This window comes from Varanus komodoensis, unplaced genomic scaffold (assembly GCF_004798865.1).
Source record: "Varanus komodoensis strain SLA01 unplaced genomic scaffold, ASM479886v1 scaffold16, whole genome shotgun sequence".
Lineage (NCBI taxonomy): Eukaryota > Metazoa > Chordata > Lepidosauria > Squamata > Varanidae > Varanus > Varanus komodoensis.
This window is the reverse complement of record NW_025335468.1, coordinates 25,012,383-25,031,614: the sequence shown is the minus strand read 5'-3', so window position 1 is coordinate 25,031,614 and position 19,232 is coordinate 25,012,383. Positions and strand designations below refer to the sequence as shown.

Here is a 19,232-nt window from a genome sequence, read left to right as displayed (position 1 = left end):
AGGTGACAGCCTTCTTAGTGGTGAACCTCCAACTGTGGAATGGTCTCCCCACTGAGGCCTCCTGGCACCAACCTTAGCATCCTTCTGGATCCAGGTGAAGACAACCTTCTATGCAGAAACTTTCAAGACCTCCAAGAATATTTGAGGCTTGAGGGAAATACCATTCCAGGAGTTTTACAGATCTACTCTGTATCATCTATTGTTTTAGCTATTTTTAGCTATTTTTGGAATTTGGAAATTTTCATTATGTTTTATTGTATTGTCTATTACTAGACTGTTGTAAACTGACCAGAAAACTTCAGCTATTGAGCAGTACAGATTGAATAAATAAATAGAATGTTATGCTCATTTATCTTGCAAAGCATTAGGGGAGGTAGCTTTTGCTTTTTTCACATTTACATAATGTAACATACTGTTTCCTTTGCGTCAAGCATTTTCTATCTATTGCGCACATATGGTTTGTGATCCCTATAAAGAAATTAATCTCCTAAAGCAGTGGTAGAGAATGTGGGGCCCTCTTATTGTTGCCGGACTCTGAACTCCCCACAGTCCCGACCAGCATGGGGAATGTGCATGATTGGTGAGAGTTGTACTTGAGCAACATCTGGAAGGCCACATGTTCACAACTGCCGAAAGGTGTATGAAGTGATGTTGATTCATCTTATGGAGGATTTATTTCATAGACTAAATTCTAAATATATGTGAAAAGCACCTGCCCATTTATTCAGCTAAATATCAGTTCCCAAAGGCTTGTAGTAGGTAGTGACAAACCAAAAATGCACTATTTATGCACTCTAAAGTAACATAAAACTGAAATAAATTGGCTCCTTGTCCCTTTGAGGAAGTGTCTAGTATTTTGCTGTGCCAAACCAGGGACAGGAGCTGCTCATATGAAGCTTTCTTTTATCATATCTACACATTCAGTGCAAAGGGAATTAAAGTGAGTCTCCCACTAAGACAGCCTCATACTCTTGCTGCTGCTCTTGTTATCACATATTTTTAAGCATACAGTGCAAAGGCCATCTCCATAGTAAATCCCATCTGCTCCTCTTGTGCTTTGAGAATATAACAGTCAAGGACATGTTTACATGAGTCAGCCCATTGTTTGATGTTTTAGCATTCTGGGAAGTCACTTATTTGTTTATTTATTTATTTATATCCTGCCTTTTTCCTACAAAGGGCTGTTCCTTCATCAGAATGACATACATATCCTCTACAGAAGAATTGAGCAAATCAAGATGGGATTCATTAATGCACTTTTTTGCCAGTTTTGCATTATATGCAAGATCACTTCATATTTTATTGCCTTCCCATTCTTTGAGAGTCTTTGATGGCATCTAAGCAGTTCCTACAATGCAGAATGCATCAGTTTCTCTGTTTCTTTCTTTTTTTTCTTTTCATTGTATACTGTCTCTTCGACTGATACAAACACAATAAATCTGTATTGCCTGCTTTATTTTTTATTTTCCTTAGATGCTGCTACTCATTATGGCTCTTTCCTCTGTTTTCTCATAACACTGACTCCCTTGCACTAATTCAATGGCATTTCTTGTAATGAAAGAGCCCTCTTGTGGCAGCTTTCCTTCACTATACACAATCCAATCGTCAAGATTTATGTGGTTCATAAACTTCTCCTGAAATTACTAGATGGTTTAAAAGTCCTTGCTTTGGGTTGAAAACACTCTATAGCAGCTTCAGATCAGCACATGTCTGGAATTTGCTTCGTAAAGCAACACAACCACTAAGCTCTTGATTCCCTTCTGCGTATTCTCCCTGGTCCCCCTCCATTTCTGGCTTCTTAACTTCTCCTCTAGGGGAGTCAATGGAACTAGTCAATAACAGTTCTGCAAAAAAGCACATTAATCACGCTCATTGTAGAAATACTTTAAGCAAAAGTGTTCATTGTTTTCAAATTAGAGTAGTGAGTATATAGTTGTTGTTATTGCTTTTATTAAATTCCTTCTTTCTGGACCTGTTTAAAACATATATCTAAATGAAATTCCATTAAAAAATAACAATGCTTTATTGGTCAATGGGAAAAATGCCCTATACTTTGTCACACATTTGTTGTATGACCAACTATGAATTTTGGATACTTTTTTCATAGATCAGTACACTATTTTTGTTTTGCAAGATTTTTTTTTAAAGAAAACACATATTTAGATTGTCGGGGCAGAATCTACCACCGGAAAAAGATTATTTTCTACCACCTGAAAAGAAGCTTTGCTTTCTGAAGTTTCCATTACCTCCAGCCACTAGGAATATGTATTTTTGTTGGGAACAAGAAGTAGATCTAGGTTATATGTTGTCTTTATGTTTTTACAATAGTGGTCAGTCCTTCTCTTAAGGGCTGATATAATCTGATATTTGCAACACCTGTGACTAATTAGAGAATTTAAAAATGTTTTCAACTATAATGTAGCCTCTAATCTTCATTTTGAGATTGGGTCTAATGGCTAATATCTGGGCTTAAAAAAAATCCACCTATCCTAATGAAGATTTCTGCAGGACTCAAAAGTAGGCATAATATTTTCTGAAATTTTGATTTGTTTTAATAAAGGTCTTGCCCAAGAATAGCATTGAAGTTACCCCATCAGTGCAAATAGGATCGCCCCAAAGTGAAATCACTGCCATTTTGTTTCACCACAAAGTGAAATCACTTTTGTGTGCCAAGCAGTGCACAACCAAACCCCTTCCAAGAGAGAGACTTGTCTGCGAAGAACATAGGATGGTTCAGATTAACCCAGATCTGAGGCTACAGACAGTGCTAGGAGAGGGAAATCACACCTCCTCTTGTACTCCATCTGCTTGCAGCTGGAATGGAAAGAACCATCCTGGCTGTGCTCTGAGGTGAGAAAAGTGACCTCAGAGAGTATTTTAGGAGACTGTGGTGGGGGGGTGGGGGGAGAGACTGGGACAGTCATGATACAATATCTTCTGATGGTGGTCCTTTGCTCCTCATCTGAGCATCAGTACCTGGCAGAAAGCATCTGTGTGACAAAAACGCAGAATGGGAAGGTGAAGATTCTTTCTGTTGTTCTCCTTGCTTTGTATTGGATGAGCATGAGTGAGTCTCTGTGTTTGGATGTTCTTACTCACCTGAATTAAGTTGTACCCTAAATTATATAGAAATGTTTCTCAAATGAGTTGTTTTAAGAAATAGAGATACAGTCTGAGGGGAAGCCATGAAAGACTCACATAATCATCCTTTTAGTTGAATTTTATCTCAAGAAAAGTCTTTCATCTCACTCTTAAAAATTCCAGAAGGTTGGAAGACACTTGAAAACACTTCTATATTCCTCATGATGGAACTTTCTAGGAAGGCTCAGATATGGAGGCAACTTAAATCTTTTTCTTGCCTACAGTGAAGAACAAGTTGGCATGATGGGATCCTCTATGTAGAATTCAACTGGTCTGGAAATTGAATCTTGGAAAGAAAATATCTCCATCTGAGAGCCGCAGCATTTAATTTTCTGAGACACAGTGATGAAGCAGAGTAGGGTTTGCAGAGATACTGTGCTGGCAGTTTCTTAGCAGCGACAGTAATATCATCTGCCATCACTAACTCCCTGTTTTCTCCCAGCTTATGTGTATGGATAGTTTTTTCATCCATTGGTTCATGTTAGACTGCAAAGTATTTTGGCATCCATTGGTGGCAATTGAGACCCCTTAACTGTACAATACACCTACTCCTAGTGAATGAAAACTGTTTGGTTGATATAGATCAATGCAACTGTCTGAACTTGTGGACGCACCGTAGTAGTGTAGTTACAGGGACTATCACGGCAAGCTTCAAAATGTACTGCTACACCACTGGTGCTCCGTAGAAATGACAGAGCTGCTTCACTACTTGAATGGGCATTTCCTAAGGCGGACAAGTCACTGTGCGTGATGGTAGGGCTAGATAAGATGCCATGTCATTATTCTTCCTTGCCCTGTATGTGTCGATCTTCATGTACCACTGTGTAACCCACTGTTACATTACTATGAAGCACATCCATATGTTCCAGTTATGTCGCTTTCTTCTGGCCCTGTAAGGTACATGGAAGATTTGCTCATTCGCTTTTCCATGTTGTCCAAGAAAAGCCATCTACAGATTCTCTCCTGAGCTTGTGCATCAAGCTTTGAATTACTTTTCATTTACTTTCACTCTGTGAAACTCACTAAGGTAAAATTTGGGAATAGATATATTTTAAGGATATCCACTTAGGATGCTGTTACATATCTCAGGTCCAACTTAGTCAAGTGTCCACCTGAATACTTCCATCACTTCCACCTTTGATAGAGCATTCTTTCACCGAAATTGAAAGTTCAATCTTTTGCTGAAAAAACAAATACAGATGGTAAGTGGATACATTTCTCCCTTTCAGCTGCAATTAGGGCTGGGAGTTACCACATGGAGCTGTGAATGGTACACTTTGTGACCTGTTGCCATCATCAGTATACTCAGTCCTAAAAACTTAGGCCACCCTTCACTGTATCATTTTACGGTATAGGCTTAACATTTTTAAGGTAAACCCCTAAAAATGTAAAGTGTGAATAGGGTGAGCATATGTGGATCCCATAATTCCAAAATTCATGGAATCAAGATGGGCTGTGACTCTTTATTCAGTCAGTGAAAAAATCTAGCTAGGCTCTCATGTCGTTTGCAAAATTGTCTTAACTTGCTAGCACTGAACTTTAGGACTGGGCTCCTATTTTCAGAGACTTTAAATGGTCTAGAATTTTACCATTTCAAGTATGAATGTTGTGCAAGTGTGAATGCTGTATGTCCTTCAGGTTCTTCAACCCCTTTTTTCCTGTCTGTCTTTTCTAATGCAGATGCTCCACAACAAGCATGTGATGGTCCGTGTAGGAGGAGGCTGGGAGACATTTGCAGGGTACTTGCTGAAACACGACCCGTGCCGAATGCTGCAGATCTCTCGGGTGGACGGGAAAACATCCCCAATCCAGAACAAGTCTCCAACCATCAAGGACATGAATCCAGACAGCTACTTGGTTGTTTCTGCCCATTACAAAACCAAAAAGGAGATTAAGTGAAATTGCTTTCTCATTTCACTGGGGACTGTCATTGGGGATGTAAGCCCACACTATCTTCTTGAGTGTAGTCAAATTAGTTGGTGCTTTTACAGGACTTCTGAAAATCACATGCAGACTGGAAATGGCAAGTCTTTGTGGATTGTTGAACTGTAGAACTATTTATTTCTAGTACTGTGCCTTTTTATAGCAAGTTACTCTTGATAGGCTAATTACTACAATCAGATAAAAATAGACATATATTTTTAGCCAAATTATTACTCTATGAATGTATTCTTAGAATGACTTAAACAATATGACTCACATTAAAGTAATAAAATGTGATATATGGGTATGAAAAACTTCTGTGATTGCCCAGTCCAGAGTTGTGTGTAGCTCAGTGGGAAGGCACATGCTTTGCATGAAGGAAGTCCCAGGTTCGATCTGAGCTAAAAATAGATGACGAAGTAGGGAAGGCTCCCTGCCCTATGTGTTGGGAAGCTACAGCTAGTTATAGTAGATGATGTTTGCGTAGATAATCAGACCTAGTAACAGGTCTGTCTTCTGTTCTGATCCAAGGTGAGCTCCTATGCTTGCAGGCTGCCTTTCGTTAGGAGAGACTTCATCTGAATGAGACGTCTCTTACAGATGGGATACCTTAGTGACAGCCCCATGCCTATTAGTACTTGCCAGATGAGGGTGGCAGCATGCTTGATCTGAGATAAAAAGAAAATGCCAATTATGTGGAACCTGGTAGAAGACACCAGCTCCTTTTAACGTGCGTATCAATGACAGAACTCGTTTGTCTTCTGAGTTGCAGCTTTACCCAACCAGTAAAATAAATCCTGCCTGGATTAATTAGTGTTAAAAAAACCCCACACAAGACACCCACCACCACAGATTGTAAGCTATAGTAACGCTTACTGCTGGAATGTGCTTTAGATTTAGATGTGAATGCAATAATGGGAAGTGTTGGTGTTCTGTTCTGCTTCCCACATACATGCCATGGTTCAGTAGTCAGAATATAATACTGTGGTAACCCCAGGACAGCTGTAAATGCCTTGGTGTAATTCACAGCTGAGCTCTGGCTTTCTAAATACTGCCAGAGTACATGAGCTGCTGATTTAATCTAGGAAATTAAAATTGGTTAGGAGGTGTTCCTCCTAAATCCTTTTTGCTGTCTAGATCTTAGTTTTTGCTCCAGGAAAAACGTACGTTCTTGTTTTTTCCTCTGTTGGTCTTGCATCATTGAACAAATATCTAAAGGGAAAGACAAGTTGGATCAGTAAAACATTACAGGAAAAAGGTTTAAGCATCTTTTTCTTTGTGTTGCTTCTCCAGATAAGTTGTCCCACTCAATCCATATGTCTACATTAAGTTAAAAAAGAACACATTAGGAAATTGATCTCAGATCTTCCAGTGTAATGGGAAGTTCACTCCACAAAGTTGTAGGATTTTTGTCACTGTAGTCATAGCAAATTATAGGGTTGATTCTAACTTGTTCATTCTTAGATTCATTAGGAGAAGGTGATGAAGTAGAAATTTCTGCCACTTGTTTTCCTTTGCAAGTCCCAGTATCACCTCCTATACTGTTCAGGACAGTCACATCCCTATGGAGCAATTTTTCAGGTGGCACAGAGCTAATGGTTGGAAGAAGCACCAAATTTCTGCTGAAGATAATGCTGCAGCCATACCTCTGCAGACCTGTATCTGTTGTGAATGCAAGGCTACATGCTCACTAAATAATCTCATGTTTTATGTGGCCTGACTTTGCATTTGGAGAATAAAGCAAACCTGATAAAATAATGCAAAGGCCTTGTTTTGGAAAGTAGATTCAGCTTCAACTTCTATAGTAAGCATGTCCAAACATTGCCGTCCCTTGCATTTCTTGGTGTCATTAGACTATAGAGGTACCTCTTGCCTGATTGCTCCAAAATGGCATTACACGGATAATTTGGGAGAGGGCCTACCTGGAGCCAGCTGCAGGCTGCTCTGCAATGTACCTTTTAAGCGGCAGACCTATGGATGCATCCTGTCTATGAGTCCACACACATTACTGTAAACACTGACAGAATTAAATCTATCTTCAGAAAGCCAGAGGTGTGCAGGTGGTGAGTCAGAAGGTAACAGCAGTTGACTTGGTCAATGCCCAAGCCATGGCTGTGCCAGGAGGAATGTTCAAGTGGATGGAATCCAGATGGTTCCAACACATCAAAATGTTTTGGAGCATCCCCAGATATTTCACAGCTTTACATTGTCATTACAGGTGCATGTTTATTCATGGCTCTTTTTCCTTTTAAGTCTTAAAGACACTATCGAGCAATTTCTATGTCCCAAAAGAGGTGCAAGCAAGCAATTTATTAGACTAGGTTGAAACATTCTGCTGGCTCCCTGCAGTTCTGTGAGGCACTTCTGTTTAAGACCATGGGTAAAGGCAAATCAAAGTCTTTTAACACAGTAGTCTTGCCTTTCAAACTTTAGAGGAGGATCCCATTGCCTGTAGTATATCACTCAAGGGCCTGCTCTTTGGGTGCTTGTTAGCTGCCGTTAGATGTGACGTTATCTTCCCACATGTTGTGACTAAAGAGGACAGCATAGCTTAAGGCAGTTATGGACATGTTTGGAAAGATATTCCACCATGTGATGGTGGGATAAGTCTCTGGATTCGGCAGTGTGTTTTGAGCATATTGAATAAAATATATTGTGCATTCTTTGTAGATAGATGTTGGGGACAAGGGGTTAAGTTACACAACTTCATGATATATAGGAGTGGTAGGGTTTGGTTTGTAGGTTTTGCTAATTTTCTTTGTCTATACTTGATAACTTTTGTGCCTTGCTAGAAAAAAAAAATCATTGTTCGAGAATTATTTGAATGATGACTGTATAAATTTGAGCTGAAGTCACATGGTGCATTAGAAATAAACAGATACTTTAAAATGCTTTTACAAACTCTTTATTCTTAGCAACACAATGATCTTACAAACAAATATGCTGAAATCCATTGCACAGGCCTAACAGATGTTTGTAACCATTTAGAAACTGTATTTCCATCAACATGAATGTCAGTTTGATCAGTGCCCATAAAAAGAATTGTTACTTGTTGCGACAGTATGCATCTTTAACCACTATAACTTCACTCCAACAGCGGCTGATGCAAGCTGGAACCTCTACGCAAGGTGAAGTTGCATTTTTCTGCTTCACATTAGGGCAAACTCCACTCACACATAATGAAGGCTCTCAATAAAATACATCATAATATCATCAGACACCTTAGGATGGTGTAAAGCAACTTGCCTAAACATGGTGCGCTTTGTACACAGAACCTGGAAAAACAAGATCTACCAAAAGAGTTTGGCAGAATTCCATGAACATGTACCTTGTCTGAGCCCTGTGACTGAAAAATATGGTCCGTGCACAGCTTACATGTGAACTTTTTTTAGCTTTTCATAACAATGGGAGAAGAATTTCATGTGCTGCAAACTGTCTAAACAGAGGTTATTTTCTGAAAATAGTGACCACTAGAGTTCTTTGTAAAGTGGGGCAAGGGGAAAGGTCTCATACCAACTGATTGGGCTGTGTACACTCCAAAAGAGTTCTTTATTATGGCCTCACCCGAGCCTTTGTGAGCGTGGCTACATTCACTGCTTAGCAACCTTTTTCATGTGTGCAAGTCACATTTTGGGCAGGCAGTGATCAGAACAGATATTGTGGGATCTAAGTTATAATTCAGAAGATCTGCTCCTGAAAATATATCTGAAGACATATTCTTTTGAATTAAAACCATCTGTACTATTTTCAGTCAAAAGCAAACAGCAAAATTATATCAAAGGCACATTTCCAGAACTTCTCTATAACCCTGCAACTTGTTACAGAAAAACACATTCTTTGACCACAATATCCACATTACTTTGATTTCCAGAGTGTGAAGTAATCAGGCCTTTGAAGTATGACAACTCTATTCCTGTAAGAACCATACATCACTGAAATGCTGAGCTTATTGGTGAATTTCTCAAAAGAACACATCTAAAGGTAATGCACCCATGAATGCAAAAGTGCTTACAAACAGCAGTCAAACAAACAAATCCCCTTTCCTAAATGTTCACATAACAGCGGAAGCACAGTCCACTTCAGCTTGGCACTTTAATATCAACAGTGCTTGGCACCATCCTCTGAAGACTATGCATTACTAGAGATTCCAAGTGTTATTCCGAGTTACTGGTTCATTGGTGTTACAGCAGTAAAAAGCAGTAAGACATCACGGCATGAATGCCAGCAACATGAACACCCATCATCCGGTCCGAGGTATCTGTATTTGACAACAAGGCCACAAACCTTTTGCATTGTATGATTAACATAACCAGACTACAAAACAAAAATGAATGATAATGTATGCAAGAGTTGGACTCTGTTGGAAGGTACAACAAAAGCAGCACATGGTAATACTGACTAAAAGGGAGGTTATCATAAGCCAGTCTTTTTCCTTCCCAAACTGGGTCAAATGCATCACTGCAAACTTTAAAAAAAAACCAGGACTGTTATTTTATTGCAGTGAAGAAGGTCATCTCATTCCAATTAAAATGCCTAAAACACTAGACGAATTTAGTTTGCATACAGTATAGCTAATGAAACTCAAAGCACAGTAGGTATTTCATTAAAAATTACATTACTGCAATGTTTCAAGCTAGAAACCAAGGAATATACTTTATACTAAAGGTTAACTTGGCAGAATGTTGAAAGCTTTACAGCTGTATGCAGGTTATTTTGTCTTAGTGGAATATTTCATTGTTGGACTTTTTAAAAGATCACTATTCACAATGCTCTGGGATGAGCAAAGTTAGAAAGTTAAGATACGGAAAGCTAATTGGGCACTTTTCACATACAGAAAGAGAGAGAAAGTGAGATAAAATGTGCATAAAGTACAGCTTTTGTTTTATATATGTTCCCCTTCCCCCTTTTAAAGACACGAACTATGTCATTTTGGAGACAAATGCAGAACTATAGGACAGAGAAGAACCCTGTTAGCCAGTGGTGTCCAATCCGCTTGTAGATACAGTTTCCAAATGCACTGGCTGATAAACAACACAAGTCAGACATTTCTGCTGTATAGTCAATTCACATCACCCAGTATGCACAGACAAACATACACCAAGAGAGAGAAAACTGCAGTTGGGTGAATAACAATCACATACTCCAAATGCTATCTCCCATCAGGAAAAAGAGAGGAAGCCAAATAAATTAAGTGCATTTACTTTGGCAGAATATTGTAAAGCTATTCTTATGCCAGGCAAATTTGCAAAAGTCAGGTTTCTCCAACTATTTCCAGGATTTAGGGAGAATTTAGACACTTATTTTTGGAGAGAAAATTTCCACAAAGTAGTCAAGTCCCTGTAGATGTGGTTCTGTAGTTTCTTCTTTTCAAATGTGCACTCCTCTGAGAAAAGAAATGTGGCTGTCTGTGGTAATTTTTCTTAGCAGAAATTGTTACAGTCCATCATCCATGCTTGCTTGTATTTCTCTATGCACAACACACAAATAGCACTTACAAGAATAAAGCCACAATTTCTCATCTCAGGGCAGTGTCTCACTTAAATATATGAATTCACCCCTATAAGGCACAAAAGCTTTCTCTCAGACAAGCCTGCTGGTTTCAGCAGGTTTAGCTCAGAGCAAAAGATCTGGGACTGTGGCATTAATCTTAAATGTAGGACAAGAGGGAGTGGGGGAAGTAAAGATGTATCTAGGGACATGTTTGAAAGCAGAACCTTTTTCTATAATCAGGGAATATAAATGAAGGCTCTGCCCACAACTGCACCCCAGAATATGTTAAGACATGCAAAATTAAACAGTATGGCAGCGTAACAAGGACGTGACTGGTTTTGGCCAACTCTGCTGTACTTTATGAGGTTTTGGTTTGACAATATCCTTAGTGCACATCTTTAATCTGGCCCACTATTAGTGGCAAGTACTGCTGCGCCGTCCGATGCAAACAACAGCAAAAGCCAAACAAGGAACAAGTGTCACTCAGCTGCAGGAACTGGCAAGGTACGGGCAGTAGGACGGTCACCCTTGCTTCCATTCTGGAGCGGCTCGTACAGTTATCCAACTTGCCACTGGGAACAAGACAAGCACAAAAAGTTCAGGAGGTGATTTACATTCACAGTACTGCTTGACACAGCAAGTGTTTTATTCAATTCCTGCATAAAACCATATGCTTATTCTTTCCTGGCTGATTCACCAGCTCTTTAAGGGTAGCCTTTAAATTATGCCTATAAATTAAAATTTCCCTATGTAAAAAGATTAATGAAAAACAGTAGCAATAATCATTTCTCAAGCAGGAGCTACTCTGACTCTATGCACAAGTAGTGAGGGCAAATGGCCCTTTGTCCAAGTCCTGCAGGAAGGAGTTTCTCCTCCCAAGTGAATGAGACACAGGCAGAGAGAGATTGAAAAACATTGGTCTATATCAATATTTTACTCTTTTAGCATTTGAATTTGGTGTGTGTATTTGGTATATACCATTTTGAACAATTTCAGACCATCATAATACATATAACTCTTGACGATCACAAGAATAAATTACTAGGAAAAGTCTACATGTTAAGATAAATGCAATGTTTTCATGGTTAACAACTGCAACTTCCCATTTTTTAATGGTTATGTGAATCCATCTTGCTCCTCTCTGAATGGCAGGTTAGGGGCCTTTAGATTTTAAGTGGAATTGCAAAGCATTAACTAAACAATGAAAGAGGGTTGAGTTCTTTGTGCAAAAGGTCTACATAACACATCATTTCAGAAGACCCAGATGTTCTGAAAAATAGAGGGAACCACTCCACAGAGAGTCAAAGGATTGATCCAAGAACTATTGTTTTAAGATGGAGGAAAATTACACTTCTGAATCTTTGATAAATATGTCTAAGTAATCCAAGACCGGTTGCCTGGAAACAGCAACAAAAGAGTGTTATTGCCCTCTTGTTTGACTGGGAGGTCTAACAGGCATCTGGTTGGCCATTGTGCCCCCCATAAGATAATGGTCTTAGATCAGGGTGAGCTACATGAAGCACCCCAGTGCATCCTCCACCAAAATATGGGGTTACCATATATATTTACTGCCTCTACTGCAAACAAAATGGTCTTCAGAACTGTTGCAGAGATGCAGAAAGTCAAAATTAGCTTGAAAACAGTCAAATGCAGACCCATTGGACACTCTGTACCAGCTTTGAACACTATAATGTTTTAGTGTTCATTTAATTCCTTCCATTTTCAGGATCCAGGGGACAAATGCAGCCCTCAGACTTCCTGATTTTCCCACTTCAAGGATAGAGAACCTGGTGCCCCCTGAATGTTTAGAATATAACACACGCCAGAGCCAGTGGTAAGGAAATTGGTAACTTTCGTCCAAACCTTCTGAAGGGCACTAAGTTGCCTACTCCAAGATGGGCCTTTTGCTCTGATCTAGCAGGACTGTACTTATGGTCTTACTCTTAGCCCGCCTCCTTCTGGGCCAGGACCTGAAGATTCAAGACGTTTCTCCATTTCTTCCTGTTTCCTTTTCTTCTGTTCCACAGATGATGGATTCTTAATCCCACGTGAAGCAGACTTTGGAAAAGGAAGTTTGCACACAAAAAACATTACAGACTAGTTCTTCCTACATAATCACAACACACACATTTCGGCATTTCTTTTCTTTTTTCTTTTTGGTGAAGTTCAAGTCTGGGCAAAGCTGACCTTACACATTTATACTAAATTCATGTAATCTCAAACAGGCTTGTGACAGTGTCTAGGTGTGCAAGCACTGGGCCGTACTAATGTATCCACACTCCAACTGCCTGCACTAGGCCTGGAACTAGATCTTTGAAAGCTTTGGCCCTGCTTTTTTTGGGTGTGGGTAGGGACAAAAAAAAAGAAACAAAGTCTGCCGGGGAATCAAAGCAGATACAAAGTATGTTTGAGTGTATCTATATAATATAAAGTGGCAGACGGTTTCCTTACATTCGTCTACCCTTTTCAGACTTTTACTGTCACCCAAAATGTTGTTGAAGCTCCCATTGGCCAATTCTTTCCTCTAGAATGCTCAAGTGGAAATGGCGGAGTATTCTTCTCATTCCGATACTGCGTAGGACAAAAGCAGCCAATGGGGCTACAGGTTTTGGAGCTCTGAATCTACTTTGGGTAGTGACAAACATTTTTCCCCATTTAAAGGAAGAAAACCCTCTGCCCTCTTGTATTTGAACAGGAAAGCCTTCCCAAAATGGGTAAAATTCCTTCTCATGTGAGTGCCATCAACCTTTAAATGGGTGTGGCTGAAGATTTCATGCTCAACTCTATCTGGAACACAGGGAGGAATAACCCTGCAAATGCTGGATTTTGTGGTCAAGAATCCTGTGATGCACTTCTGTGCCACCACCACCCATAAGACACCAAGACATCAACAGAATGGCGGCAAGAACCACATCCAAGGGGTCAAGATAATATAAATCAGGAAGAGCTTCAGTTCCAACTCTACCGTCTTCATTGTAGCTCCAAGCACACACTACGAGCAGCATTTTTTGCTTAGCTTTGGTCAGCCTTATATGGTGGGTTGTAATGTGGGTTGTAATGTCTAAATCTGCCCTGACAGGGAACTACAGATCCTGGCGGTTCTGTCGAATTCGAATATGGGAAAAATGGTATCTCTGAATCTGTAGATATTCAGCATATTATAGTTGAAGATGTAAGACAGAACTAGTGGCCTCCCACTTGCTGGGTCTGCAACTCCCATCACTGGTCACCATGGGCTATTAGGGCTGATGAGAGCTGGAGGGACTTTGTTGCCCACCTAGGAACACTCACAGAAAACAGCCTTCAGTGGTACCGGTTTGCACACCACCGGGAAAAAGCTCAGCTGACAACTTTGCAAAGTCTTCCTTACCTTTTTTTTTATTATTACTTCTAGGCACAAGCTTTTATCACACACCTGACATCTAGAAATTCTTAATCAATATTAATGAAATTAGAGGCCTACAGCCATAGTATTAGCTGCAAGTTTGGACGGCAGCAAAATCTAGAACAAAGCCAACAGTGATAGTATTATTATGATCAATGCTGCACATTCTGAAGAGATGTGATTTCCAAATAACATCCATCCATCTATGTCCATTATGCAAGACAATATATTAGCAAATCTATATGCCGAGCACCCAATTACCTCCATTTGCCTTTTTTCTGCAGCTTCTGCGAGTTGCCGTCTTCTCATTTCCTACAGAAAATATAAAAAGGAACCAATTAAAAAGCTATTTCAAAAATTTTTACTGGGGGAAAGGGATCTTTACAGCACAGGAAAGTATTTCAAAATGTTAGCACTGAAATGCCAGTTCTGCCCACAAGTTCTAGATGTCAATTTAAGACCTGAGCACTTCTTGTTTCTACAGCCCTGGGTTCTCTTCTCTGCCAAGCAGTAAAAGAAGTTCACTTTCTCAGTAGCTGCACATACAACAAGCCTTGCAAAGTGCTGCAAGAATTGGGGATGGGGAAATTGCAAACCCTTAACAGATACTGTTAGTGGCTTCAGCTCTGTCTCTTAACTTCTACCCAAGTAACCTGGTTAAAAAAAGAGGGATTTTTTTTTTCAGCTTAGAAAATAGGCAAATAAGGGGAGATGTGGCACAGGTACAAAATGGTGCAGAGAAAGCAGGTAGGGAAACATTTTCCTTCCTCTCTCACAGTATTAGAACCCATGAAGCTGATGGATGGGAGATTCAGGACAGATGGAAGGAAGTACTTCACACAGTGCATAGTTAAACTATGGAATTCACTTCCATGAAATGCAGTGATGGCCACCCATTTGGATGGCTTTAAAAGGGGAGTAGAAAAATTCATGGAGGAAACAACCATCCGTAGGTACCAGTCTTGCTGACTATATGCTGTCTGCAGTATCAGAGAGTATGCCTATGTACATTATAATCTCTATTTGGGCATTCCCAAGAGAGCCATTCAGGTGAGGCGCCTTAATGTGAAAAGCAGAAAGTGTGCGGAGGACTCAGTCTCATGCACTGCCCAGTACCTCTTCATGTACCAGCTCCTGCATTTCAACTGCACACCATTCATTTGAAGAACATTCAACCAGAGCCACTGGGAATTTCCTTTCACACAGAAAGTCAGGAGTTGCATGAAACTCAGGAGTTGGGGATGATGCATGCAGATACCAGGGCTGTAAACATTTGGTACCCTCAGATGTTCAGATTGCAAGCCTGAGTGAGAAGATTACTGCCAGCATAACAAGTGGAAGCTTCATTTGGGAATTGAAACATTATTATTCTTACTATGAACACATTTTAAATTCTTATTTTCCTAACTGTAAGCATGCACACAAGCGGTTTTCTAATTTTGCTTGCTATCTCCACAGAAAAATAATATCTACTAGTTAATGGGCAAATTGGCATGGAGTTTAAATCAACCAAATTTCCTTATGTTGTGGACAAAGGACTGAATGGAAGAACAGACATTGTTAAAGAAGTGGTTACCACTGGGCACTTCTGTGCCAAGAGAATTGGGAAGGTGTCCAGCTTCCCTTTCCTCTTGCATAGCATGCAAACAAAATAGGATCAGATAGCAACTTTATATCCTGGATGGATGCTGCTGCTGTGGCCAGAACACCTCTCCAACCCCAAAAATCAATTGGACTAGATACAATCCCAGAAATCCAGCTGTAAAGCTGTCAACATTAAGAATGACCCTCTGAACACAAGCTTGCGTATTGTATTGCTTTACCATTTAATTTTAGCTGGTGTGTTCTCAAGAAAATAAAATTGCTTTCAATGAAGTTTGTTTCTTGCCTATTTTCTTCTGCGAACACTTACATATCAACTCTACCCCAGCATGTATGTGGGTGCTGGAATTATAGGGCAATTAAAAGGGCCATAAAAGAGAATTAAGCATGAAATCCTGTGCATCTTTAGAAACAAAAATGTCCTACAATCTGGACATGGCTGGCTGGGGCATGCTGGGAACTGTAGGACCTTCTTCTGCCTAAACATATATAGGATTGTGCTCTTGCATTGGGAAATAAAGTCAGCATTCTCAAAGAGTGACTTCTATTTGGGCAGCTTTGTATGTTGCTCCAGTGACCCAATATTCCAAACATACTTGTGAGCAGATAAACTGGGAAGGAATAGACAGCTTGCTTCTGAAATTTAAAAAAGAAACACAAAAACAAAACACTGTGGTTTTAAGCATAATCCGCTTACTCACAAAGGATCAACCCAGTTATGTTCAGCTTTGCTTTCGTATATGCAAGATGGTAGTGTTCTTATTTTAAAGAAATAAGTTCTACAGGAGAACCAAATTATCATCATCATCAAATCGGTTCTGTTGTATACTGTTCAGTCATAGAAGATCACTGTTAACATTCGTTCATACATTTAGTGGGGTGGAAGAAGACACAAAACCTCTTTCCTTCACCTGATAATGTAGACCAAGTCCTTCCATGGGAAATGCTACAGAAGTCTGATTAGCAAGGTGGAGCAGTTTGAGGGGAGCAGGGAAAGACTCTTCCCACTCATTCACCACACTATCTCAACACTGCTGTTGCATGTACACATGCCGCAGCCACGAAAGCAAAACTAAATCATTGAAGCAAATTTATTGTTGCAGAAACTTTCGGTGGATTGGACCCAGACCATGTTAGTCACCTTTTCTGCCTTATTGCATTACATGAGGTCCTTTAAAGATCATTGTGAAAATTGGTTCTGTCTAGCATCAGTCCCATTGATTTCAATGGAAACAAGACCTATGTTCTTAGCACAAAGTTCCACTGGCCTCAGGAGGGCAGTTGAGACACATAAAATTATGCTCCGACTAACTTAAGTCCTGCTCTAGTATTGTAAACACGGACATGTTGAAAACCCTACATTAATAGAAGCAGCTCTCTTTGGACGGAGGTTAAACATTTCCTCAATAGGAAGTACTGCTGGTCCATGATGCACCCTAGGCAAGGCTAACCCCATGCAGTTCTGCTGGACCCTTCACACATTCAGGATCCAAAAGCACATGATATCTGAACGGAGCCACAACCCAGTAGGTGAAACCTTTATCACTGGATACTGAGACTTCCAGTCTTACTTCAGAGTTACCCTGAGAGTGAGATTTACTTCTTCTGAGAAAAGATGCCAGAGATTGTGTCATCTACACATCCCAGACCCTTCTCATTTAGTTATTTTTTATTTAAAACATTTGTATGCCACCCTATCACGCCAGCACAAAGCAACTGCGTCACTGCTACTTCTAAAGCATTTTCAGCACTGCAAAAATATCTCCTGTATCTCTGATAAACAGTGCTAATACTAGAAAAATAAATGACCTTTTACTGAGGGGCTTCTGCATCTCATGCTTTGTTTTACCTCATGCAAATATTTTGGAAACACAGGACTACTAGCATGCTGTCTCCTTGGGCATAGTTGACTTGCAAGTTTTAGGAACAATTTTTTCCCAACTCTTCCATTGCATCGACCAGCAAGCCAAAAATAAAACTGTACAAAGCCACTTCTACCAGGGAGTAAACTCTACTACAATCAATGGGATTAACTTCCAGATAAGTAGCACAGGATCAGGCCAAGCACGTGGGTTTATCTTGCGTTTATTTTACGGTTGCAATCCTATAGTCACCGACCTGGGAGTAAATTCTATTGAATTCAATGGGGCTGTTTTCTGATACGCGAGTGCAGGCAGTAGTAAAAAGGTCTGTTTGTCATATGTGGTTCTTGCTTTATATTTTATCCATCTGTTAATAAGGAAAGGAAGCGGGGATGATAGGAAGAAGCAAAGCGCAGCTTGAGAGAATCAAGCACACGAAGTGCGAACATTTGTTTTCCCCCCTGCCAGGAAAGGAGGGCCAAAGCGGCTCTCCGGGGAGGCGAGCAGGTCGTCGCAGCCGCGGCAGCCAACAGCAAGAAGCCCGCGGGGCCAAGGGCGAAGACGAGCGGCCGCCGCGCCCGGCACCCGCGCCGCGCAAGCCTCGGGCTCCCCGCAACGAGGGGGCCGCCCGCACTCACTGGGTCCGGCGTCTCCACCACGGTGTCGGCCGCTCCCCCCAGGCATGGCAGGCAGAGCCCCATCCCGGCCCCGCCAGCCCCGGCCGGGGAACGTCAAGTCCTCCGCAGGAGCAGAAGCCGCGGTCACCGCCCCGCCCGCCGGCCGCCCTTTGACCACGCAGCCTCCTTCCGACGCTGCCCGCCGCGGGGCTGCCTTCCTGCGCAAGGCACGGACGGCGCCACCTGCCGCTCTGGAGCCGGAATTGGCCAGGGGAAGGGGAAAGAGAAGCGGGAGCGAGGGAAGGGAAGGGGAAGGGAGGGAAGGAAGGAAGGAGAAGTGAGCGCGAGCGATCCGTGCACTGGCCCCAAAAGGCAGAGGTGAAGGGAGAAGGGCCAAGAGCGCGCTTTCGCACCGGAGTTGTCGGCCTGTCCCGCTACTGCAACTCTGAACCGTTCGCTTTGTACTACCAGCTGAGACGCGCCTCGCAATGTTTACTCGAAAGACGGCGCCATTGAATTCGGGAGACTGGAGCCCTTAAAGTGGCTATACGGTACCCCAGGGCCAGCCTCCCTGAATGGCAGCGAGGCTTGCACCTGAGTAAGGGTAGAGGACGGCGCTTTTGGGCTGCCATCGCGTGCACCCGCTCACCTGCATGCGCGGAGCTCTGTAGGTCTTCTGCGTAGACAGGTTGGCAGGTACAGTGAATGCTCTAGGAGGCAGACCAGCACATCGCATGCTTTCGCCTCTTCCACTGGGCTGGCCTGATAAAGTCTTCTTCATTGAAGGCTGGCTGGAGAATGCTGGGAGTTGTAGGACTTTTATATTGCGTTTGAACGTGCACAGGCTCGTGCCGTTAATGATATAAGAAGGGGAAGGTAGAACGGGATTTTTGACTCTCATAGAAATCCCTGATCTTACAGAAAATCAACAGGGTGTATCTTAGAATTATTTCTGTCTTTTCTGAAGTAGGACTGGATTTCATGGTGCAGATGTATATTTTTATGTCAGGAAACTCCTGCACTCCTCTCTATGAAAATTCCCAAATCCAAATTGAAACATTTTAAAGAATTGTTATGGCATAGCATTTAAACTAGTAAATTTAATATAATTGGAAGCCTTGAGGTTCACATGTTTGTATAGTTGTGTAGGGAGCAAGAACTGGCATACATTAAATGAGCAAGATTAATACACTACTCCCCTACCTTAAGGAG

At 41.2% G+C, this 19,232-nt stretch overlaps 2 protein-coding genes across 3 annotated transcripts in view; one reads left to right on the top strand and one right to left on the bottom strand.

The window, feature by feature from the left end:
- GAS2 (growth arrest specific 2) overlaps positions 1–5,040 on the top strand; it is a 97,065-nt gene extending 92,025 nt beyond the window's left edge. The window contains exon 7 of the mRNA XM_044425991.1: positions 4,822–5,040. Within this exon, the coding sequence (XP_044281926.1) occupies positions 4,822–5,040 (219 nt within the window). The remainder of the gene's footprint in view (positions 1–4,821) is intronic.
- Positions 5,041–7,953: 2,913 nt separating this feature from the next.
- Positions 7,954–18,765, bottom strand: LOC123021299 (small VCP interacting protein). Of its 2 annotated transcripts, none has more exons than XM_044425966.1 (4): positions 18,670–18,765; positions 14,201–14,251; positions 12,496–12,612; positions 7,954–11,126 (listed from the first exon to the last, which is right to left on the bottom strand). In XM_044425966.1, the coding sequence occupies exons 1-4, from the start codon at positions 18,754–18,756 to the stop codon at positions 11,112–11,114; spliced, it is 270 nt and encodes an 89-aa protein (XP_044281901.1). In that variant the 5' UTR covers positions 18,757–18,765; the 3' UTR covers positions 7,954–11,111. The 2 variants fall into 2 exon arrangements, with proteins under 2 accessions (XP_044281901.1, XP_044281902.1); XM_044425967.1 differs by lacking the exon at positions 18,670–18,765 and adding an exon at positions 18,042–18,175.
- Positions 18,766–19,232: the final 467 nt, after the last annotated feature.

Bases quoted from the DNA above. Each gene is read 5' to 3' on its own strand.
- LOC123021299 (XM_044425966.1), bottom strand. From the start codon at position 18,756: ATGCGATGTGCTGGTCTGCCTCCTAGAGCATTCACTGTACCTGCCAAC. The intron at 14,252-18,669 runs GTGAGCGGGTGC...TATTTTCTGTAG, and splicing joins ACAGAGCTCCGCGCATGCAG to GAAATGAGAAGACGGCAACT. The intron at 12,613-14,200 runs GTAATTGGGTGC...CCTTTTCCAAAG, and splicing joins CAGAAAAAAGGCAAATGGAG to TCTGCTTCACGTGGGATTAA.